Source organism: Hippoglossus stenolepis, chromosome 9 (genome assembly GCF_022539355.2).
Source record: "Hippoglossus stenolepis isolate QCI-W04-F060 chromosome 9, HSTE1.2, whole genome shotgun sequence".
Lineage (NCBI taxonomy): Eukaryota > Metazoa > Chordata > Actinopteri > Pleuronectiformes > Pleuronectidae > Hippoglossus > Hippoglossus stenolepis.
Window position 1 is genome coordinate 26,976,608 of NC_061491.1, and position 25,152 is coordinate 27,001,759.

At 45.1% G+C, this 25,152-nt stretch overlaps 2 protein-coding genes and 1 non-coding gene across 4 annotated transcripts in view; all 3 read right to left on the bottom strand.

Moving 5' to 3' along the window:
• Nucleotides 1-25,152, bottom strand: part of rasgef1ba (RasGEF domain family, member 1Ba) — a 74,749-nt gene that overhangs the window by 11,943 nt on the left and 37,654 nt on the right. The window contains exons 1-4 of one of the 2 annotated variants that reach the window (XM_035166725.2): nucleotides 10,409-10,694; nucleotides 3,364-3,546; nucleotides 2,929-3,051; nucleotides 2,699-2,836 (exon numbers count right to left, since the gene is read on the bottom strand). In XM_035166725.2, coding sequence (XP_035022616.1) covers nucleotides 2,699-2,836; nucleotides 2,929-3,051; nucleotides 3,364-3,540 — 438 coding nt within the window. In that variant the 5' untranslated portion in view covers nucleotides 3,541-3,546; nucleotides 10,409-10,694. Of the gene's footprint in view, nucleotides 1-2,698; nucleotides 2,837-2,928; nucleotides 3,052-3,363; nucleotides 3,547-10,408; nucleotides 10,695-25,152 lie in introns of those variants that run through there. The other variant, XM_035166724.2, reaches the window with a different exon arrangement.
• On the bottom strand, nucleotides 13,941-17,084 carry LOC118115525. Its single transcript, XM_035166733.2, has 3 exons — nucleotides 16,962-17,084; nucleotides 15,053-15,691; nucleotides 13,941-14,916 (listed from the first exon to the last, which is right to left on the bottom strand). The coding sequence occupies exons 1-3, from the start codon at nucleotides 17,008-17,010 to the stop codon at nucleotides 14,417-14,419; spliced, it is 1,188 nt and encodes a 395-aa protein (XP_035022624.2). The 5' UTR covers nucleotides 17,011-17,084; the 3' UTR covers nucleotides 13,941-14,416.
• trnam-cau lies at nucleotides 22,325-22,396 on the bottom strand. The gene has a single exon. It is a non-coding gene; the product is annotated as a tRNA-Met (tRNA).

The window sequence follows — 25,152 nt, forward strand, 5'->3', positions numbered from 1 at the left end:
CAGAGGACAGGCCGGGGTCGGACAAATATAGTCTCAGATCTCGGAGACGACATTTCTCATCATAACTATCCGACGTTACGAATGATGGCGCCTGGCGGGGGCGTGCTGTTCCCTGTGCTGGAGAACCTGGCAGTGATCCTGAGGTGGCAGCCGGCCGCTCAGTACAAGTCACCGCAACCGAGCGCGTAGTCGCTTCACGCCATCGACTCACCGGAGGTCCTGTTTTCCTTGGCTGGGTCGTGTCGTTGCCTGTGGAGCACCACCTGACCCACGTGAGGGCAGGACTGTTTTTAGCAGCTCGGCCGAGCAGCACTAATGAACAGATAGTAAAAGGTGCACTGGGCGGGAATGATTGTATCTGCAGGCACGTCCGTGCTGCCAAGTCAGGAAGGGACAGAAATACCTTCCCACCGTACGACGTCACATCCAGGTCACGTTATCCAGAAAAGTCAAGAGTTCAGTCGATCGTTTTAAAGTCTGTATTTTAACAGTTAGGATATCAGCTCCTCTGGAATCAACTGACGTGCAGATATTGATTTTCCGACTATAAACGTACAGTGGCCCTTCGTTATAAAAGAGTCGTCTCAGTCTGAGAACGTCTGTCTTATACTTTGTGAACCATCTGTATTTACTGCACAAATTTGAAGAAAAGCAAGAACTCTGCGCCGCTAACTGAGGTCAGATGAAGATCAGTGCTTGTTTTCTTCTCCGCTGCCGCTTCCCTATATATCCAACCACATCCATAATGACAGTCTTACTACAGAGATCAAGGTCCTGGAATGTTTTGAGTGTGGTTTTGGACACGTCTCTGACCAGATGTTCGGGGGGACATCTATTTTGGACTGGAACCCGTTTCCCAGAGAGCTGCGGTTCAAACGCTCCGAAGAATCAGCAGCTCAACTCTTTAACTCCAGAGTCGCTCAGGGTTTTTTTTTTAATGCGTTTTGTTTTTTAAATCTGTGAAAAACACAAATGTAAATCACTCGTGCTGATGTCAGTGGCCTGTGTGTTTACACTTCTTCGAAAAAACACCATTTGTGCAGATTTAATCTACAAGAATAAACAATGTACAGTCGGGGGTCAACGTGGTCTCACACGTATGAACAAACAACCTCAAGCGTCCCTGAGAACTATTCATCTGAAAGAGCATTTCTTGGTCACGCTGTGCTAATCATGAGCACAGTGGTTTCCACGGTAACGCAGCACATCTGGAGGGCGTCTAATCACGGCAAAGGGTTTCTTTGTCCACACAGGACAAACTGTGAATTAAGTTTTTATTACATTTGTCTATTCACTGAAAGGGACTTTTGTATCAATGCCATAGATCAAAATGTGCTAATACAAGTTCGAGCACGTTACACAAACGATGAAGGACAAAGGGGAAGTCGTGATATTCCATCATCCTAACTGTCGGGACACTAGAAGCAGAAGACGGGGAATTATAAGAAATTGAAAGCAAAAGTTAAAGTGGTTACACAATCTGACCGCAGTTCAGTTTCTCTTGCATTCAGACGCTCTATGTCATGAAGGATTTTAAGACACTTTTATTATAATCTGACTTTAATCTCAGTGAGAACCTGGAGGCCCGACACTTTAAACACTTCACCTGATAGTGTAGACGTTCATTAGATAGAAGAATTAATACCTGTTGTTTTTCAATCATTTGGATTAACTCGTTTTATTTTTAAAGGAGAAAGCATGATGTCACCAACGAGCAGTGGAAAGTACCTGAGATTCAGATAAAGAGCTTTTTGTTTCCTTCAGTTCAACCGTGAACTTTGGACGTTTAATGCCAACTGCAGCGATTTAAGGTGGAAATCCTGAGATGTTTGTGTGACCATCAAAACAAAGCATTTCTGTACTGTAGGTGTGAAGGTGTGTGTTATGTGGGGGGTTGCAGATGTTGGGAGCTGTAAATGTGTCCAAGTGAGAAACGTATTGATTTCTAGATTAACTCAGGATCAATACTCGTGCTCGTCCCTTTGATGAGTCATGCACAACATATAAAACACTGGCCACCCCCCCTCTCTTGTCTTGAGAGGTGGGGGCAGTTTTCATTAACACCAACCCAAGACAAATAAACAGATAAAACCACTCAGCAGACAGAAACACGTGGAAACATCAGGATTCGTGATGACTGACCAAATCATTTGTCAGGAGACCAAAGAAAAGACTCTTTCATCTGGAAAGATAATTTTATAAAACGCCAAGCTCACTCAATTAGAGCAAGAAAACAGGAAGATAAACTTTTTCTACCCTCCGACTTCTCTGTTGAATTCTTTATCAGCCGAATGCAACCTGCTCTGCTAAAGTTCGCTTTGAGCAGCGACGGGACACAAACAGATCCACCCTGATAAAAAAAACTCTGTTATCCAAACAGCGCAAAGACGCTAAGCCGGTGACGTTCAGCTCGGCAGCAGGGGAACAATCCAAATGCTGCCTCGGACGGAGCACCGGAGGGATTCACAGAAAAAGCCACCTATCCCTTCAACAATGGGGCTTTTCTCTCGGCTCAGCCGGCCTGAAAAGCGGCTTTGTTGCCAGAGAAGCCCCGTCCACCTCCCTCTGCCGCTATCGGCAAAAATCGGCCTGAGTCCGTAGCTTTGCAGCACGTGCAGGCTACAAAACATGGACTGCATGGACTTCCTGTGACATTAATTTAGAGGGAAAGCACGAAGAAATAAACGAGTGAACCGACCTCGTCCCCGCTGGCCAGTCGGTGGGTCAGCTCCTTCAGGCTGCGCATCATCCTCTCGTCCCTGAAGTCGTACGGGAAGGTTTCCGTCCACTCGGTCAGGAGCTGGAGGATCTTGGGGGCATTCTTCCTGACTCTCATCTGAAAAATGCGAGATAAACACAACATGAAAAACCAGGAAGAACCAAATCTAGGTGGGAAAACAAGGAACTAGAAGAACGTATCCTGCGTACCTTGTCAGCTTGGGGGTCGCCGGGTCGCTGCTGCTCCATACACAGGTGACACACCCTGGACATGAGCTCGTACGGGTGGAGGAAGAGGCGAGAGCTGAGCAGGAAGGTGAAGATGTACGTCCTCTGCACAGAGAAGAAATTAATAAGTTTACTGCAAAAGCAAAAAACGCAGGTAATGTAAGTTTGAAAATATGCTTTAAAACCCACTACAGGGAATCATAACCTACACAACTAACTATTTAAAGAGCTTGAGTGGGAAATTTAAAATGTTTAATCCCTGATGTGTGGAGACAAACACAGCAGCGCAAGCATCTTTGATATTTAACAGCGTCTCAATGCACCAGAGCTTCTCAGACAGAATCAACACATTGATGAGGCTGCAAAGGAAAAGAACCCAGCGGGGATATAAACAGGTACAATGTTAAACCAACTCACATCTGGATAGTAATCCACAGTTGGGACCAGGTGGCGGATGAGGGCCTCCAGGGACCCGGACACCAGGTTGTTGTCATGATAGTAGAGGCCGGGGTAGCCCTCCTCCTTGGTCTGGTACAGGTTCTTGTTGTAGCTGCCTGTGTTCAGCTGCCCCGTGAACGGTGGAGTCTGAGGCATGTTGTCCTGCAAGACAGAAAAAAAAAAAACCCACAGGAACAGTCAGTCAGGAAAAAACACGATAGATATTTCACCGCAGACGCTGATGCAGGACGGTCAAAACAAATCCAAAATAGCTCAGACACACAAACATGAGACGGCTTGTTTTGGGGAAATGGTTTGGACCCAGTCGACACCCTTCCTCCTCCTGGATCTGCTGGTTTCAGAGTTTGGGTTTAGTTTATTTGGACAAATGAGCAACTGAAGAAAACGAGCTGTGGTCGAGGCAGAAAAAAGGAAAAAAAGGATGGAGTCAAAGAAGAGACTCAGAGAACTGAACTCTTGACCCTGGTGGGATTAGTGTGCTGCACTGGACAGAGACGACAATTAAACTGTGCAGGATGATGAGCGTCACAGTCACAGTTACATAAACCTGCAACCTTCATCAAACCAGACGAGTCGGACACAACAAGCGGAGGAACACGTGTCTTCTGCTCGATTACAGGCTCCATGGAAACGTTGCCATAGAAGCTTTTCAAACTTCTCCTGCAGCAGGATCCACTTGACATTGGCCCTTTGATTTCAATCAGTCGGAGCTTTGTCAGAAACCAGCGATAGAGGAAAAGCTTCTTGGCAAATAAAAATTCGCGTTTGTGTCTCGTTTATATTTCTTGCACGGCTGCTTCTGTTCAGGCTTTTTACGAATGAGAGAAAAATGAGTGGTAGAAGGAAGTGATCGTATTAAAGGTAAATATGGTGCTAACGCTCTAGACGTCACTTGGAGTGAGAGACTGCCAGAAGTCATTGAGGATGGAGCCGCAGTATCAGCTGCGTGATTGACAGCTGAGACTATTCAGTCTCAGCTGTCAATCACAACGTTTCACCCTGTTTTTACACTGAAACACACCAGACTGATTATGACTGTTAAACTGAGTAAAGGAGCATTTATCAGTTTGATCCACCTCTTCTTTTGTAGGACTTTGTTATTTCTTCTCCAAATACTTTTACAAATCCAAATCTCTGGTCCTCACAAAGATAGAACAACCACCTCTCCATCCCCTCGCAGCCTCCTGACCTCTGAACCTGGCTTTTAGGTTCTGTCCCCGGCCCGGCAGACTTATGGCTGAGGAAACACAAAAGGCCTTTTCACACCAGGGGTGGGGGGTGGGGGTCGGCACAGGGTGTAAGCAACCCCGCCCCCACACACCCTCACACCCCCACCTCCAGGACAATATGCCGCCCCGTGGCTGGATGCCGAGTCAGGAAGCCTGTGAGGCTGATGCAATGCGGCGCTGCCAGGAGCGGACACGGAGATGCCAGGACGTATAAACTGCACCTGCCCACACACTGGCACCGAAAGTTCAAATAAATTCAGGGTTTCATTGTCCCGTGACAGGACGGGAGGAAAATAACCACAACATATGCACCAGGGATGAACATCATCTGATCAGAGCGGGGATGGAAATCAAGAGAAGTGATTCAGTTGCATCTAAAAGACCATAACCTTTAAAAAACCAGCATCACAAGACGCTGCGCTGGAGACAGAAACCAAAACAAAACCCTGTGTATTCATAAGTTCACATAAAACCTCCACCCACACGAGGCACGACGCCCACTCCTCCACTTTCACACGCATGCCATAAAGCACGCGTGCACACACACACACACACCCTCCATCGCTATTATTCAGCGAGACAGCCGTGGACATTTCCATGAGAAAGGCGAGCGTGAGGAGTCAGAGCACAGCAGCCGGAGCATCTGCTGCACCATGTGGCTTCCCCACCGAGGAAGAGGAGAGGCAGCGAGCGGCTGACGGAGGAAGAGATCCTGGAACAAGTCGAACGGATCATCTCTGTTTGTTTACTCCTGACTACAGGGGGGGTGCTAAACTTAAATGCTCTTTTCTTAGAAGTATAATTATTTATTTAAGTCCTGTTGCTCAGCAGCAGTAGCATCCAAGTACGACCACAGACATCTGCTGTCCAGCACTGAGGTTCAGACCAGCAGCACGTCGACAGCAGCAGGTGATCGAGGGCTGAGAACACCACTGTTGCTCTTTTCCCAGCCGGGTGGGATCTGAACCACCACCTCCCTGATCCACGCCTTCTTTTCTAACCCTTAACCGGGTGGATGGAATAATTATATCTCCATATTATCTTGAGTAAACACGAGGAGGTTCTGTGCACATGTAGGACATTGAGGGAACTTGCCCGTGAGCATGTCAATTTTTTTTGCAGACTTAGAAAAACATCATCCAGATGTGACCTGTCTCCTTTAAATACATTTCTTCATCAACATCGGTTAAAAAAACAGTGTTTCCACAAGTGTGCGCTCACTAAGACGAGATGATGACCTGATCAGGGGCCTCGTTAGTCATTTAACTTGTTATATCAAGTTTAGATTCCTCGTTTTCAAATATTAAGCTGTTTTCTTTTTATTTATAGTTATATTAGAGCCTGACGAGTGGCAGCAGCAGCAGCAGTGGTGGTGGTAGAGGGTGTGGGGGCCACATGTCGGGTCCCGGGGCCCCCGACAAAAACAAACCCTCAGCACAGTGCTGTTGGTTTAGCGTGGCCGCTGGCTGGGAGGCAGGGTAAACAAACAAAATGCCACAGCTCGCCTGTAGAGGGGGGGTGGATTTAATTATAGTCGGACTGGTTGTGTACGAGGAACCATCTGCCTCAGTGTGTGAAAGTAGTTAAATGGATTTAAAAAGAAAGGGACATTTGCATGTCTGGATATAAAGATGGCTGAAGGTCACAGATTGTATCTCTAAACTGTGATATTCTTTAAATATTCAATAGTTTTATTTGTTTTCACTTCTTCTGATATCGGCAGGAAACTGGTCCAGTGATCATCATGACGTTGAGTCTGTGCTACCTTGTGTTGATCTTAAGGTCGGGGACTTTCTCCACGACATTTAAACAAAGACAGACGAAGTAAACTGGTCTGAAACCAGCATCTTCAGATGAATCACTGATGATCATGTGCTGTGACATTTGGAATTTCAGGGAATATTGCAACTGGCCTAAAAAAATCTGCTCCAAACCTCCTCGGGCAAATGTCCCATTAGGACTTAAAACCCCCGGAATCAGCTCCAGGCGGCGGCGCCATCGACGACACGCGTTTACAGGTAATTTGGTCTCCAAACGTTTGGGCGGCGCCGCTTCCCCGGAGAGAAAATGATGGGAGTCCGGTTTCCCACTCGTCCAAAACACGCGCTATCAAACAGCCGCCCTGCCCGCGGTGTTAACGACCGCTCATGATGAGCGGCCATCAGCAGTTCAGAGGCCGTAAAGGAAACGGAAACACCCTGGACACACAGGGAATCATTCCCTCAGTCCACGAGACGCACGCAATCAGCCAGACACTCAAGTGAGGTGCTTTTATTTTGTATTTTCCTGAGAAATGTTCTTCTCACGACCAAGCAGGAAGATTTGTGACGTAATAAAACTTCTTTAAATGAAAAACAGCGATGCGGTTGAGGAGAAGGAGCCTCACAAAGAAAAAAAAGCTTCTGAGAGAACGAGGCTGTAGCAGTGAGAGAATGTGATTCTGGCAGAGACACTTTAAAAGGGACCTGTAGTAAATCAATACTACAGCCCCCCCCCCCTTCCACTGCGTAAACACTGCGAGGCATGAGGAATCTCACTCATGCATGGCTTGAGGAAATGAGGGTGAGAGATAGCTGAGTGGCTGCACAGGAGGGTGAGGAGGCCACGGTGGAATACTGGAAGTTGTCTAAATAAAGACGGCCGGTGTTTGAAGCTGGTGTGTGGTCAGGAGGGCTGGACGCACCGAGAACTGGGCCGAGCAGATTTCAGCAGAAATCACAACTCCAACTATTACAGAAGAAATCACAACATACCACAAAGAGCTGAAAACTGACTCCGACATTCTCAGACCAGAGGAGAAGAGGGCGACCACAGATAAATCATCTTCTCACTTAACCTTTTCACCCCCGGTGTCCCGGCCCGAGGGGCGAGCACGCTGCGCCGCTTAACTTCAGCTGCTTTCAGACACGCACTGAGGCAAATGTGCAGAAAATTGGGTCTGGACCTTTTCCAGAGTTTGTTCTGAACAAATGAAGAACGCAGCAGCAGACTATCCAGGTCAGACGTGATCACAACATCAGGAACATTAAGGCAGGACATGATTCAGAGGTTTAACTGTGGAAAACACATCCACACCCACGTTAGCCCTCATTAACCAAAACCTTCCCAAGCTCGTCTTCTACGTGTTTGCCTCCTCTTGATCATCCTGCAGATATTTGGACATTTGACCTGCATTTGTTCAAACTTTATTTTTAAAAGGAAAGCAGAGGATCTAAAGTTCACATAGATGTCAAGAGATCAAATACATCGTAAATGAAGAGACTAAATCTGCTGATGAACAGAATATGTGGCCCAACCCTCTCGTCCATCAGCCGTATTAGCATGTAGCCTTATAGCAGCCATTAAAAAGAACCCCAGTGCCCCTCGTGTATGAGAACATAAGAACCACGAGACTGAAAACCCCTCTGACGCTTTCCACCAGCGTCTGAAGACAGAGGTTCTCCCACCTCCCTCCACCACGTTTACACCAGAGACGAGTGAGTGATGTGCGACCGACAGTGTTTTGACGCAGGTTCATGTTTGCAGCTGCTGCACTGAGTGATAAACATCACAGCTTCCATACAGGACCCCGTCAGCTGGTGTCATCAGTCCTTGACAGCGATATGACCCCCTCCTCCCTCCCTCCCTCCTCGCGGACACTAAACACCCTGCACAGAGGGAGGCTGCAGCAGGAACAACACCCCCGAGGCTTCTGATCCTGATGGTGATGAAAAACATCAACCAGCTGAATTTCAGCTCAGGTAACTGAGTCTGTGAAGAAACACGAACCCATACGATTTCTTTGATTGGACAATTTGCAGGTCTCAGGTCGACACTGGGCGAAATTTGGAGACAGCTGGATTGGAAGGTTGCAAATAATGTCAGTGCCTGTGTTCCAGGTTGTAGTCTGGACCCACTTTGCAGCCATTTCAAATTCTGAATCACCGCTTTTCCAGCAAATTAAGCCGAGAATGTGACCTTAAAAAAATGGTAATTTGAACAAATTCAATTCAACTGTAGCTGAGGATGTGATTAAGTCGCAGTGAACAGCTCCTAAACAGACTTTGCAGTCAGTTGGTTTAGGCAGGTTCAGCCCCTGTTCAATAAAAGCTCAGACGTCTTGTGACCTGCAGGAATCTGTAGATCAGTGCTGGCCCAGGTTTTTTTTACGTGACAGGTTTGAAGACAGCGCGGCTGCAGCTGTGCGGGCACGTCTCGTAATCCTCACGGCTCGGCAGCCTGCACACCTTTTTATCTACAGTTCCACCGCTGCCTGCACCGAGTGTCAGGCTCCCGGCACAGACCCTTACTTCGTGATTGGCGACTTCCCATATCCCCCAAAGTCCTTAATTTGTGTGCATTGGTACAAACAAACCCCACCACAGCCACAACCCCGCACCGGAGAACAGTAGCAACCCGCAGCAACAACAAGCCAAGTGTTTCCAGAGGAGGCCGCCTCCCTGTCGGCCAGCCACAGTCCTGCCAAATCACCAATAAACGGATTGAACTTGTCAGCACGTTAAGGGGAACCCGGAGCATGCCTGGAACACAGAGCAGCGACACGGAGAAGCCAAGGAGGAGCACAGGCCGGAGTCATTCAGGAGAGAGGTGGGATTAACTTCACTGATCCCTGGCTGTCTTGTAGGGGAGAGGAGGCAGGGGAGGGGTGGGGGGGAATCCTCTTAGCCACAGGGCGGTGGGGTAAAAATAGACACTGGTTTCAAAGATCCCATTATCGGGGGTACGGTTTCTGGGGAAACACCTCGGCTCGTTGGGGAAGCCTGTGCATCATGATCATTAAGGAGGAAGATGTGGTAATTTAAGACAAAGTCAATAAATGCACAGTCACACTGAACATGAGGTTCAATCCAAACAACAGAAACTGAGGCTGCAGCCTTTAGATCTCACAGTAGAGCCTGAGTGTCATTTCATCTGTAGCAATACAACAAAAGTCATACACAACATTAATATATTGCTTATACACTCTCGAACACAGGGAGGAGGTAGAACACAAAACTGATCCACCTCAGATTTGTAAAATGTTTGTTTGTAATAAATGTTTCTGCTCGTAAAGAAGAATCTTCACTCGGGAGCAAGAATCTGTCTTTAAATGTGAAAAGTAAAATATTAATGTGACATTTAACGTGATAATTATCAGAATCAGCTGCTATCAAATATCGCTCCTTTGGTCTGTGACACATTAAAATCCTCAATAATAATAATTACCGCAAGGCCATCCTGATATCAATGTCAAAAACATCAAATATATATCGATACGTTCTATTGGGTGAACAAAGTAAGATGGTATAACACCGCAAAACCTGCAGGAGCAGATAATCACGATAACTATCGGTATCGGTCAATATTAAATATCGTCCAGCCCTAATTAGTCTGTGTCACATTCACAAAAGTTTAATATATATATCGATATATTGCTTATGTATTGTGTATAAACAGTGAGGAGGTGTAACAGATAATTGTGTCCATTAAGAAGAGTTTAGGAGCTGAACCTTCACTCAGGAGCAGAGATCAGTCTCTAAATGACACAAACTATAAAGTATCGTGATGTTTATCGGTGTTAAACACGGTGTCTGCCTCTCACACAGGCACAGACCCTGTCAGCCACAGACCCTCTCAGCCACAGACCCTCTCAGCCACAGACCCTCTCAGCCACAGACCCTCTGAACCAAAGTGCGCTCTGTCCACCACCTGCGCGCGTTTCAGCCAAACTGCGCGTCCACATCACAACATTGAATGAAACCCATGATGTAAAGCAGCAGAGTAAATCCTCTCACCTCAACGAGCACCGGTCCAGATGCAGATTCAGCCTTTCTCCAGAACCAACTGAGAGAATCAATGAACAACAAGAGACTTTCTCCTTCTTTTACATGAGAATAAAACCCGAGGGGGGGGTTGAAACGCTGCTCCGGGCTCCTGTGGAGGGTCAGTGCGGCATCGTCCAGGTGGAAACGCCGCAGAGAGGAGCGTGTATTCCCGGTTGAGCCGCAGCAGAGAGACGCACGAACGGATGGATGGAGGAGGAGGAGAGACGCTGCTGCTGCTCCGCCGCCTTCACGTGAATCTGAGCTGCGGAGAGAAGCCTCCAGACTTCAGGGTGAGGGGGGGGAGGAAGCAGCCAATCACAGCACAGGACTCCCCCCTCCTCCTCATCGTCCCGCCTCCTCCTCCTCCCCCTTTTCTCTCGTTTTAAATTTCATTTCTCCTTTTACTCTCTCTCCTTCTTCTCTCTCCTTCTGCTCTCTCTCCCACGCGGAGGGTTTTTCCATCAGTTTGTCTCAAGTTTCATTTCTCATCTCACTTTCATTTCGATTTCTGATAAAGTGAATGACTTCTGCAGAAAATATGATAAAAATAATATGACTATAACAAGTGTTTCTATGAATAATAGTTTAATAACATAAATCCTAATCCCATTAACAATGAAATAATAGTACTACTAAAACAACTAATACTCATAATAGCTATTATTATTATTATAGAATAAAATATATTGACTATACTGAGTGTCTGCTATGAATAATGAAGGTTTTATAACATAAATAATTATAAACACATTAACAATGAAATAATAGTACTACTAAAACAACTAACACTAATAATTATTAATATTTATATAACAAAATACATTGACTTATACCAAGTGTCTGATTTGAATAATTATATACTATAAATAATAATAACATTAACGATGATAATAGTACTACTACAACTAGTGGTAATAATAGCTATTATTATAATTTATATAAACAAATATATTGACTATACTGAGTGTCTGATATGAATAATGATAGTATAATAATATAAATAATAATAACAATAATAATAACATTAACAATGATAATTGGACTGCTACTACCAGATTTAATAGTTAATTAAGTCTGCCCCCATGTGATTGAATGAATTACTAACCCACGTTAGAATCATACTGCAATAAAAATGCTCATTAATATGCAGTTATGTTTCCTGAGCTGTATGTTTAATGTTGCATGTTTTAATTGACCTGCCACATATATGTTTTCACATCATTCTCTTGCCCCCTCATCTTGTTATCTCCATACCTCCCCCCACCCTTTTCCATTTTGTGTATCTAAAGGCCTCATTGTCATTTCAATTAATTGACGCTTCGTAAACAACAAAAGAAACAGATCATAATTATATTGATGGAAGAGTCGTCGCAGCGAATGAACAAAAACATCCTGGTTCAGTTCTTCAAACCAACACTGGTGTTCCTCGTTTGTCCAAAAACAATTCAAAGCAACAACTGTTTGATTTGGGCAGAAGCTGTTGTTTGTAGTGAAATGAAAAAAAACGTTGTCTCACATGATGAATCGTTGGATTTCTATTTTTAAAAAATGTGGACGGATTAGATGAAACAACCGTGCGAACCACAATCGTATTTACACGACAACTGTATTAAATCCTCCGATGCACCAAACTGTTATTAATTTAGTCGTCTTTAGGTATTTTTGCCTTTTAGTATTTGTATTCAACGAGCCAGATGAGATAAGAACAAATAAAGACAACTGCAAGATGCTGTAAATTCTGTTTTATGTCTGATTTAATTTGAACACACGTTACCTGACGGTTCCTGTTATCTACAGAAACAGGCTTCACAGTAGTAACGCTTGTTCAGACAATAAAGAAATGTGACTTGTGCACAGACTGGATCCTGGATGTCTGTTTGGCCGGTGAATTCTTTGCGCTCTGCGGATTTCCTCCTGGTTTCTGAGCAGAGTAATAAGCCTCGGTGAAATAACGGTGAATCATCGCAAATCTCGTCGACATCCAGTGGCGTTGTGTAACATGGGATTAACGCAGATTTACGTGAATATGCAGTAATCCTGCTTTTCTCTCGCTTAAATGACCGCACACGAGATCGACCGCAGGGATCAGGATTGCCGTCAGTGCGTCGGACATCGTGAGGCTCAAACACAACAAACGTCTGCAGACACAACAACAGGAGGCTCAGGTCATTTCTGGTGTTCGACTTCATTTGTTTCTCTTGTTCTGCAACAAAAACTGTGGCAAAAAAATACAAACTATGATCAGAGCTGATCAGGAATCATAGAATTTCTATATTGGGACTTTAACCAAAGATTCAAATCAATGTCAATTTGGGTCTTTAGCTTTTTTTTTGTTCAACTTGTATTTACACTGACTGGGACAGAAGAGCACAAACCTTCGCCTCCCGTTCATCACGAGGAGGCAAATAAAAACATTCCCTTCCTGTGGCGAGGGCAAATTGCAGCGTGGCTTTTGAGTGGAGTTTAACTTTGGTGACCGTGTCCTTACACAATTATTCTGCCATCAGATTCAAAGAGGCTCAGTCAGAAGTCACAGACCAAAATGTCCCTGCATGAAACTGGAGAGACGAAAACAACCAGAGCGACGACACGCGAATCAACAAACGCTATAAAGTTTGTTGTTTGTTCCTTGTCCAGTTAGTTAAATACTTTCTCAATAGAAGATTTAACAGACCTGTCAACATTAGAAGCAGCCATCTTTGGTTGTTAATGGAAATGTTTTAGCAGCACAATGACTGATGGCTGTCAGGCATCACAGATAAATAGTTGTGATTGGCCCAACCCGTCTCAGGACGAATGGAACCCTGTCTGAACGAGGAGGTGGGGGGGTGGGGGCGCGGGAGAGAGTGAATAAACATGAGTTTGCTGACTGGTCTGGTTTCCAGGCTTATAACACAATACCACCCTGACCAGTGTAGATTACAATCTGGTTTTAGCATTTCAAAAGTTAAGGGGAAGTGGGGCTGTTCCATTTCAGCTCGTTCACACTCGGCACCTCGGGGCCGGCTCGTGTTGAATAGTCGAGTGAAAGATTCCAGTTTGTCTGTTTCAGGGAACAATCAGCACGGAGCAGCTACGGCCCAGAGGTTTAATAAACTGCATTTTAAATGTGAGGGTAACACAGAAAAGGGGGGGGGGGTATCACTGTGTGGCTTGTTTTGTTTATATCACTGAAGCTTTAACAGCTAAAATCACAAATCAGTCATCTGATGTGGATTCGTCCACATGCGCCGGGACTTAAAGCATCAGCTGTTCACTCGTATGGACACAGAGCCCGACTGGAATGTGAGGAGTGTGTTTAAGGTCCCTTATGCAACTGTGACATGGATTTGAAATGTTCCTGCGAAGGACATAAACAAACACAGGCTTTAGGTTTGTGCTATATTCCCAAAATAGCCCCTGCAATGCTGTAATGCTGCATGTTTCCCATGTGTGCCACCAGGGTCACAGCCCAGCGTCGCGTTCCAGTTGGAGAGCAGAGAAACATTCAAACAGACGCCACTGGCAGAGCAAACAGTTGGAAAATATCGAGCTTTTAATTTCTCTTAAAGTGCATGAAAAGATTAAATTACATTTGGTTCAATCAACACGGATGAATCCCCCGAACACATGTGGTTCCAGGGACCAGGGAGACAAACAAACCACCTGCTGTCAGCTGGTGTGAGGGTCGTTTCCCTGTTTTTGGTCCGGTGTAAATCTCACACAGAACCACACAGAGTTCACCTGGTTCACACGACACGACCTGTTGTCTTGTGATCAGGAGTCTTGCCGTCGTTGTGATTTCAGTGCAGATTTGGGGGGTTTTGCGGGGGGGCTTCTAAAACTCAGGCGGAACATCCTGAAGTTTGCACTCGGCTTTGAGACCTGAACCAAACTGGCCTCAACGTGGTGGTTTGCATTATCAGTGCCGTTATTTGGTTCCACCTGAGCTCACCTCTTCCACTCTTTGGGTCAAACATTAAAAAAGTCCTCAACAACCTAGTTTCTGTTTCTGTCCGTGTTGTGACTGGGACCAGTCGCTGCCTCTGGTACAGTCTGGCTGCCTCCACATTTACACCCACGTTCTCTGCCCAGACTGGTGAGGAGCTCCAGGACTCGGATCTCGTGCTCCATGCGAGCTTTCTCCCTCCTCTCCTCCCTCTCCGCCGTCTCCCTCTGCCGACGCTCCTCTCGCTCCAGCCACTGGGTCAGGAGCCCCTGGTGCCAGTGAGCCTGCTCCTGCCGCTGGCTCTCCAGCTGCACCAGCAGGCCCCGGCTGTCCGACACCAGCCGCTGGAAGCTCTCCAGCAGGTGCTTGAGGACGGGTTCCAGGCCGGGGGACTCAAGGTGATGGCGGCCAGAAGTGGGGAGGGCGTTAGGATCTGGTGGTGCGGGAAGAGGAGAGGCGGTGGACTGGATAAGAGGAGGAGGGGGAGGAGATGGTGGAGGGAGTACTACGTGTGGGGAAGGAGTGCTAAAGCTGTTTTCCACTGGAGAACCTGACACAGGAAAATAAAAAACAGAGCGTGAGACTAGTAATGAGAAGAATATCTTAGTAAGTAATGAGTAAGCAAACAATTCTAACAACGTAATAAAATGGGTGTTAATATACTTAATATGATAATCACTACATACCACTTATTTCAGGATGAACAGTTGATTCCAGATAAACTTGGTGGGCTCTGTCTCTCGGACACTGTGAGAATCCTGCGTCTATGAACTCGAACTCGTCCGTTGAATCTTCTCTCTCCTCCAACTTGACGTCGGAGTTGAGCTGCCAAGACTGACGAGCCCCTCTCAGCTCCAGGGAGCTCGAGCGCTGTCTCCCTGTCCGCCCCAACGGACCAAAATGGTGACCCCCCATCTCAGTACTAGAGTTAAAATCGTGTGGGATACTTCCTGTCCTGTCGATGCCATCCGCCGTCTGTTCTGAAGAGGCAAAAAACGAGCCCCCCTCTCCTCCCGCCGACCTCCGTCCCAACACAGCGTCCATCTCGGCAAAGTATTTAAAAGTGCACTGCTGCGGGCTGTTGACACTCCTCTGGAGTTTGGCCCTCACGTAATTGGCCTTGAGCGTTTTCACCCGCAGCCGGCATTGGTGCGGACTCCGGGCGAAACCCATTTCACTCATGCGGGCTGAGAGGTGTTTGAAGACATGGCGGTTGCGGAGGTTCTCTGCCAGGCTCTTCTGGACCCGCTCGTCGCTCCAGGCGCAAAGCAGCACCTGCGTTTCCTCCACCGTCCAGTTAACGGAGCGCTCCGCCTCTCGTTTCCCTGCACAAAGAGGTTTCAATGGGTCGTTTAAATGCTCTGAACACGTAAACACATGTTGTTCACAGCAAGCACGTGGATACGCAGTAAGCCCTGACTTTATCAGGGTTAGAATTTTTTGTATTTATTAAAGTCTGAGGTGTTGATTCTAATTTAAGATGTCATACAACATGAAAACGATTAAACTGAAATGTTCAAGAGGAAATGATTTACTGCAGAATTGCTGTATTATGCACAACTTTGTTTAGCTTCAGTTATTTCTCTTTATATGTTTTTATATTTGGCTTCAATACTCACTCTTCTGTCTTTCAATCACCTTATACATGAAATATTTGTACTGTCAATATCTCCATTAGCAGATACTTCTTTACAGTGACATCTTTGTAATAGTTCTGGTGGTTAGACTTTCATCCCACTTTTATTATTCCTATGCTCTCGTGTCTGACTGTTTTATGTGATACTTGATGAATACATTTCCCCTCAGGATCAATTAAGTATCTATCTATCTGTTAGACAGAGTTAACTCTAGCCAGGTGTACTTAATATACTGAGCGATACACAGAAACAGGTATCTGCTTATTTAACATCCAACCAGGACACTGCAGGTTCGAGTCCCCAGGCCTGAGAATAACCACATCACAACCACGTGTCCTCATCAACCTTCTTCAGTCTCCTCAGGGGAAATAACCGGTGACTTCTGCTCAGGTGACGACACATCGACTGTAAACCTGCAGGTTTCTAACTCACTCTGACACATAATATGAGAAAAGCTTCACATTCAGATAAAATAAAAGAGTATTACATTACTTTACTGTCTAATAGTGACAGTTCAGTGAGCATGAACCTGGCAGGATCCACCACCACACACTGACTCCAGAGCTGCTCTGCAGGTTTGTGGGTTCACAGTTTGAATTCATGTCAAATCCTCACATTAACCAATCAGAGAGAGAGAGAGAGTTAGCTCACACCTCCACCTGAGAAGCAGACATGCTAGCTAACATGCTAACTCAGACACATACAGGATAACACTAGCATCGCACAACAACAAGGGGCCCAGGTGTTACTGGGAAGTTAATATTCATATAAACTAGAATTATAGAGAACAATACATTATTCACCGGCTGTAAAAGCACCGAACCTGAGGCATTTCCGCCTTCTGCAACAACATCCGGAGCTACCGTTAGCAGCTAGCAGCTAGCAGCCCTAGCTACGTGGCCCCTGCTGTGCGATGAGCAGCAGAAAACAACATGTCGGCGGCTCGTGCTCCTCTTACTTCTCGTCGTCGACACGGAGTTTGTGGAGTTGATCATCGGAGGATTCATCTCGACGAGCTGCAGCAATGTAAACAAACGCTCCTCACTTCCGGGTGACGCAGCGCAACGCGTGACGTGATTTCCGGTCAGGCGCAACAGTCAAAATTCATCAAATCAAGGAAAATCAAAAAAATGTTATAATAATAAAATCAAAAAGCAGTTTTCATACACAGGGTTAGATTCAATGTGCTGAACAGGGACATTTAAAAAAGCACATTTTAAATCTAAGAGTGGAATAGAGGAGATTAAAATATTGTAGAGGCAAAAGGAATAAAAATGATAAATCTGTATAAAATAATGAAATAAAAATAGAATAAACTTGTACATTGTGCATTGTTGCTTCTCTCTGCTCCTTCAATCATATATTAATTTATGTTTCTCATTAAAAGTCTGTTTATTATTTGTTGTTGTTTTGTTCCTTCTATGTTTTAAGGTAAGTGCAAAGTGCTTCACACATGATTTACAATATGATAATAAGACATAAGAAGAAAACAATAAGAGCAAATAAAAGAAACAACTAAAACAATGAAAAACAATTAAAGTCTAATGCACGCCCAGTGGATGGAGCATCATTGTTTCCAGTGCTGTTCTCAGTGGAAACCATTAACAGACCACTCCCCGGAGATCTCAGGGGTCTCACAGGGTTATATTAGACTAACATGTCCTTTATGTATGTGGGAGTAGCTCCATTAAGAGATTTTTAGAAATTGTATAATAATTTATTGCCAAGGAGGTATCTCAACTGGGAAAGTGAAATACCAGTGGTTTGATCCCCGGCTCCTTCAGTCTGCATTCCTACTAGGTAGCCTAGACAGCGCTGTATGAATATGTGCATGATTGGGTGAATGCAGTCATGACTGGAAAGGCTCTATATAAATACAGTCCATTGCGTTTTCAAACTACAATGACCCATAGAGAAACAGAGTGTCAGTTTCAAACATCACAGAAACGGCACGACAGTGTGGGGCGGGTTAAGGGAGTGGGGGTGGAGGTATAAGTCAAATACTAATGAGGTGTAATCACAGAGACAAAAGCACTGCATGTAAAAAAAATGCGGCCACCTCATTCATTTCAATGAAACAGCAGTTGGCTCAGTGGGATCCCACCACAGGGACCTCGGGCATGAACTGGGCTCCACCTTCACCACAGCACGATCCCAGTGTATGTGAGGAGTCAGGTGATGGACGGGCATTCCAATGGAAACAGAGATTTTAGTTTGAAAACGCTTCTTTCAAACCAAATCTTAGTAATATGGACGTAGCCAATGTGAGTCCTCGTGTGATCTGCATCTCCAGGTGAGTTTGGACGACTTCTGATGTGAGTCACTACAGTTTTAAAATGTAAAATGTATTCGTGTGGATGTAGCCTAAGGTGCATTTCCCCCCCCTGAGTGCGAACAGTGAGAAATTCATCTGTGCTTTGAATAACAAGAGGAGCCCGTCGGGAGGAAACGGCTCCTGAATGAGGTGATAATGGTTTGTCTCTGCGTTCTCTGCTGGGAGCATTAAGACCTTCCGGAGCCTCTTCTTCTATTTCACGTCTTTCATCCACAATCACAGCGATTACAGGGGGAGGGCTGGGGGTGGGGGTGTGTGGGGGTGAGGTTAAAGTGCTGTTAATGATTCAGTCTGCTCCCGTGCATCGCATTTGCATGTTGAGCTTTCAGCCTTTGTTCCGTGACACAGTGACTTTAACAGTAATGTCTTTGTCGTCTTTTCTCTGGGCCCATTTTCCTCTGTCTCCTTATCGTGTTGCACTGAATCATCTCGTCATACATATACATATATATTAAAACAACTACTTGCTTGGGGAAATTCTCCCCTTTGCCACTTCTCAAAGATTTAGATGCCAAGAGTCAAAATCTCCAGTGTGTCTAATGAGCCATTTTCGCACATATAAATTCACATAATATCACATTTCTGTTCACAGCACATCTACAACGGCGTCTTATCACCAAAAGCTCTCGAATCTCTGGACAACAACACGTCCAACACCGGCCGATACTTTGAGACATTTTGCACAACAGGCCTGAAAAGGTTTGATTGTGTAGTTTCCATCCTGGGACCAGCGTCAGGCCCTGAAGCGGCAGGTTCACGACACAATGCTGAGCCCAACACAGCATTAGGTAATTATAGAGGAAGAGGAGGGGAGACAGTCGACTGGACATCCGTCTCTTTACTCACACGCACCTCTGGGCTGTTCCTCACAGGAACATCACACGCTCTTATCTCACAAGCACAATTTGAGGCACACACACACACACACGCTGGCAAAGTCTCCGACAAACACACGACACACCCCTGGACAGTCAGGGTCAAGAGCTCGATGCAGCTTTTCTGATTCCATCACTACAAACAGTGAGCCGTGTGTTATTATTCATAAAGAAGCAGTGAGCAGAGCGCAGCGTCAATGGGAATCACATTCGAGTCGACCTCTTGCAGGAAAAGGACGGAGGGAGGATTCCTGAACATGAATTTTGCAGGAGAACCTGGTGCTGCGAAGTTCAAACCTGAGATGTTTCTATCATATAGGAGGAGCTCGAATTAGTCGTCTGCGTTCTCCTGGAATCTAAAGGACGACGAGTCAACCAAAACAAATAATATATGACCCCAGTGAATGACACAGCACAGAGCCGGCACTGTCTCCTCAGAGGGAAGCGACAGCGTCTACATCTTGTGTGTGATTTGTGGAGCAGAAAACCAGGTCAGCGAGCACAGCGAGGTGAGATGAGGGCGGCTCACACGCCGGAGATGTTTTGCGTCAGCCGAGGCTGGAGTGGAAGCAAAGTGCCCTGCTGCTGCGGAGGCTCAGGATCCCTGACTGCACGCTGCTCTTTGGCGTGGCTCCATCTTCAGCCCTTTCATGTCTCCTGACAACCAGCAGCCGCCGCGTTGTTTAGATCAGACGCTCGCAAACTTTCACACCGCATGCAAACAAAGACTCGACGTGGGAGCTGTGCAGCAATTCCTGGAATCTGTGTCTTTCTCTTTCTCAAGCTTTTAGCCTCCCAAGAATCAAAGTGATGTCAACTGGAGCCCTGGTTGCAAAGTGGTGTTCCTGCAGAGCGACAGACTGTAGTAGAAATATTTTATTGATAAAAATTCTCAGTTCTACACTTGAAAATTCAAAGTATCAGCCAACCCTGAAACATTTGCAGAGCTAGAACGTCACTGAATAGTGCACAAGCCTCCACCACCTTGAATTCAATGCACCAAATTACACATACAAAGAAATCAGTTCCCTAAATGTGCCAGATTATTTTTTCATCAAGATCCATGAATTATTCTCTGGGAAATTAAGGAAAATGTCAACAACACATCATATCTGTGAGAAAAGTGATAAAAGTAATCCTTGGATTGTGGCTCACGTTTTATCCTTCCACCAAGTTTCTTGGAAATCGTAATCCCACTGACAACAAACACTTACTTTCAGTTTTACGCCCGTTGTGTGTCATCATCATTGTGAGATTTCTGCACAACGTTCGTTCTGTATTCTTACTTGGACTCAATCTGACATTTTACCAGGGGGCTTTACCGGGGAAGTTCCAGAAAATGTACAGAGCAGCTGACTCGGACTTTTGCATTCTCACTTCTCACAATGTCCAGACTTCAGTGAAGGTCTGAAAACTACTTTGACTTTTGTTGCTGCTCAATATTAAAATTAATTTATTAACTAACTGCCACACATCGACATCCCTCACCATCACAGCTGGTGGCCACGCAAACGGCCCATTTCCAACCCTGCAAACAGAAAAACAAACCTAAAAAACCTGACAGCTCTCGTTAGCAAAAGAAAAACAAAGCTCACATGTCTGTGGGTGGTGATCACGAGCTTATTATGGTCTGTGGATCCGTAGCTTTGATTTGCAGCTGTGCAGCACCAGCCTCTGCAACAGGGCGGGACACCGAGCCACAGGATCTCCAGGAACCGCGGCAGGTCATTTACCAGCCGTAAACGTGGGCTCTGTTGTGATGTGGAGCTGCGAGCTTTACTCTCTCAAATGAATTACAGAACTCTTGGTCCCGCGCCCGGACGCCCTCTAATTTGCTCGCATTTTTATAGTAGCCACCAATTTGCCGAGGCCACTTTGACCAACAGTGAACTTATGGCAGAGCATCTGCGCTTCAAAACATTTCCTATGGACACCAGATGCCTGCATGTGAAAAACATCCCGCCCGCCGTAATGTATTCAACAGCACAGATCAATTAGAGATGAAGTGCCGGGGAGCATCTGGGGAAGTGTGTGGTGACGGTTTGGCTGGAAACACCATGTGAACGCAGATTACTCCACAACTTCTGCGTAAATATCCAGAGGTCACAGGCGACAGAGCATCTTTCTGTTCATCAGCACACGGAGCCAAAATTAACTTCGGCCACGCGTCACACTTCCTGTACTGTACGTCTTATTTGAGTCACAGTCATCTGCCAGTGTGTGGAACTCTCCAGGCATTTCCACCTCGAATTCCTTCTTCCTGTGTTTGCACGAGCTGAAACTTCAAACAGGAACCGAGGAGCTGAAAGTGGAACAAAGACTTTAAAAGGCTCCTAAATATAGTCGCGCTTGGTTGTTGCACATATTTGTGCTCGTAGAAAAATAGCAGCATTACTCCTGGTTGTATTTTTACCAAACTAAATAGGAAATAGTTGCGTAAGAAGCAAACGCCAGAGCTGACTGGTGACATCACAGGGTGGAATGGAAATGTGTTGATTTGCAGGGTCAAGAAACTTTGACACATCGAGGTGGAAGTTGAGCTGAATCAGGTTCAAAGTATTCAACTCAATTCTTGATTTACTTGTTCTTCTGTATTTCTCCTCCACTCAAAAATGTGCTCACTGTTACTTGACTTCCACGTTTGACCTTCACCGAGCAGAACAACGTGTGTGAGGTCGACACGACGATCAGCTGACGAGTGTGAAGAGAGTCAGCGCGAGTGTACGAGCCCGACTCTGACCCACATGAAGACATGGTATTAACAAGAGACTGTTTAAACAGACGTATCGATTCTGGGTCTGGAACGTGAAGCCTTTTAACAGCCAATGAGAAAATGACTGTACTTCTCATTTGATTATAACGCCAGTGAACAAAAAGGAGTTTATGTCTCAGTCTCTGGTTTCAAGTCTTCTTCAACACAGCTGATGTTCACTCAGTAAGTTATGATCCAGTTAGAGACCAATAGAGCAAAAAGCAAACGGTGACGTCAGTGTGGATTTTTTATTTTATGACAGTTCTTCTCCACTGGTTCGTTGATTTCCTTCCGAAGACATTAGATGAGAAATTCTTTTATCAGTTCCACTTCTGGGAAATGGGCAAAATTTATCCCATTAGCAGAGGATGGTTTCGATCCATCGACCTCTGGGTTATGGGCCCAGCACGCTTCCGCTGCGCCACTCTGCTGACATGCACACTCTGTCAATCACTGGTGGACAGACTGGTGCACTAGGGCTTTGATTACAATACAAAACACAACATATTTTCCTTTCTACATATAATTTAGCTTGAAAAATATGGTGTTGGACACCACCTCATAATTTTCTATATGTTTTTTACGTTTCCTTCCCCTTAAGTATTGCATGTTACTTATTATTAATTACTGAAGCTTATTTTTTGACTCTTACTGATGTAATATTGCAAATGTCCCCATAGTGGGACTAATACAGGATTATCTTATCATGAGTGGAGAATATTATAATTTTTAATTAATCATTTATCTGATGGTTAACGTTTCAGATTCACTTCTTACACTCAAAACCACTGTTTAGAATAAACTATCGCTCAGTATCCACCAGTTATAAGATTAAAAATTCTGCTTAGTCATTAAAACAGTGATAAAATCCTTCATGTAACAAACAATATAATGATATTATTCTGCATTATGACTGCTTGTATTTGAGCGGATACACGAACAGTTTGTCTGTGAGCTGCAATTCTAGCTCAAGCACAAGCTTTTGTCTGTCCTGAGACAGACAATGAAACCAATAAAGGTTTTTTTCATTCAGTGATCCAGACTCCAGCTCCAGACCCCCCCCCCACAGCATCTCTGGATTCCAGGGACTGAGCGGAATGCGTCCCCCATAAGTCACCAGGGCGACCCCCTTCTGGTGTCCGAGGAATTCCCGGCGTTTGGCTGCTCAGACTGTTTTCACAGCGCAGACAAGTGTCCACGCTCCCTCTGGTAAACTGATCCCGACCACACAGGAGGAGCTCCCTCCCGAACTACCGTCAATCAACACCTAATACTCCGGGCACAGCTGATTGAAACCACGTGGAGGAACTGCTGCTTCCAATTCGACCAAGAATGTGCTTATATAACTGTAAGAAGAAGAAGAAGAAGAAGTGGGCCACTTCCATGGCTGTGGGCCTCCTATGGATCTGAGTGTATAGGAAGCAGAGTGCGATCAAAGACGGGGGAAAAGAGGGCAAGAGGTAACGGAGAGGATGCAATAACACGACGCGATAAGTAAAACCAGATCGACGCTGTTAACGTCTGCAGTGTGGAACCGTTTGAAATCTCTGGCACCATTAATCAACAGAACTTAATGATATTATCTCCTGCTCTGAGGCAGTTTTACAAGGTCACACTTCATGTTTTATTTCTGCTTCTTTGTGCTGAGTGTTGAAAGACGATCTGTCAACTCTCGTCACATCAACGTCTCACAATCTCACACAACACTTTCACTTTCCTTTTCTCATGCAAACGTTCTGTCTTTTTGTCTTCTGCTGATGCCGAACCGGGGACTTTCGTTATTTAAGATGTTTTCGGGGTCATTGTTGGCATGAGGAGAGAATGATTGTGTTCTGCAGGTGGCGGTGATGTGCCAATCATTTCCAATCCTGCCATTAGAAGAAGAAGATGAGGAAGGTTTGAGCAACAAAAACACAAAATACTGTTTAGACCATAGACCGGATATAAAGATGGACGACATGACAGTTCCCCAAAAGTGAAGCCAAAACGTCTTGTTTGCCCCCTGGTGGCTGGCTGTGGTATATGTCATAAATCTGCCTGCTCGGTGTAAAAAAAAAGCAAAATACACGTCAAATTAACATCTCGTAAAGATGGTTTCTGTCATTTTAGCTAGTTCTTATCACACTGATGCAAATCTTTCGTTGTTCATGTTTATTTTTAGTCTGTGGTTTTAAATTGGTCTAATTTACGTCTTTACATACGACGTCAAAACGAGACCCGTTCTCTTGTGTCTACATTTAAAATAGTTTCTAAACATTGTGTGTTATCTCCTCATGCAACAGTTCAATTTGTTTTACGTTTAATTCGACCTATGGGAGTAAAACACATTTTCACTGTAATAGCCTGCAGAGAAACTCAACAACATTTAAAAAACCCAAAAGAGACGAGTCGTTGGATCTGATCTGTTTCCAGGATTGTGTCTCTGTGTTTCTACAGCTGTCCTCAGCCTCGTCCCCCCACTGTCCCTTTACCCCGTCATAAAGGACCAGACTCACTCCTTTCTACAGATCAGCCTCAGATCCCACAGACCAGGTCAGACTCTGATGTTTCAGGGGCTTTGGTGCATTGTTCTCACCGGACAGAACAAACACTTGGGAATTCTCTGTGTACGAGTGTTGTTAGTCAGGGATGAAATATCCTGCAACAGAGATACAAGATACTCCAGATGAGGAAAGACAACGGAAAACAATAGAGTCTAAATGAGTTTCCATTCCTTTAGTGTTTATGTACACAAAGAGCTTATTTAACAGGTATATATGTACTTATATTACAAGTATCTCCTACAAATGTCAAGAAAAGTAGAAACTAAGTTTTGGGTAAACATATTTTATGTTTTGTATTTTATATTATGTAACTTAGCAACTAATTTCTGTTTATCTGGTAGATGATGGGTGGCTGATAATTACCCAATCAGGGAGCGAACGTGGGTGACTGCATAGTTTCCAAAAGTCTTGAGTTTCTGTTTGTCCAGACTGAGACAAAACGCCAGGGTTTTCAAAATAAAATGGGATCAGCAGCTTTTCCAAGAAATACTGATGTCATTTAGAAACTGGTTCAGACTCATGGGCCTCACATGTATCTTGGTTTTAATAACACCCTAAAATCAATATGATGTAACGTGTAAAAAAAATCCATTTTGCTCATTTCATGTGCGACACATGTCAGCACCACATTTCCACTCTGGTTC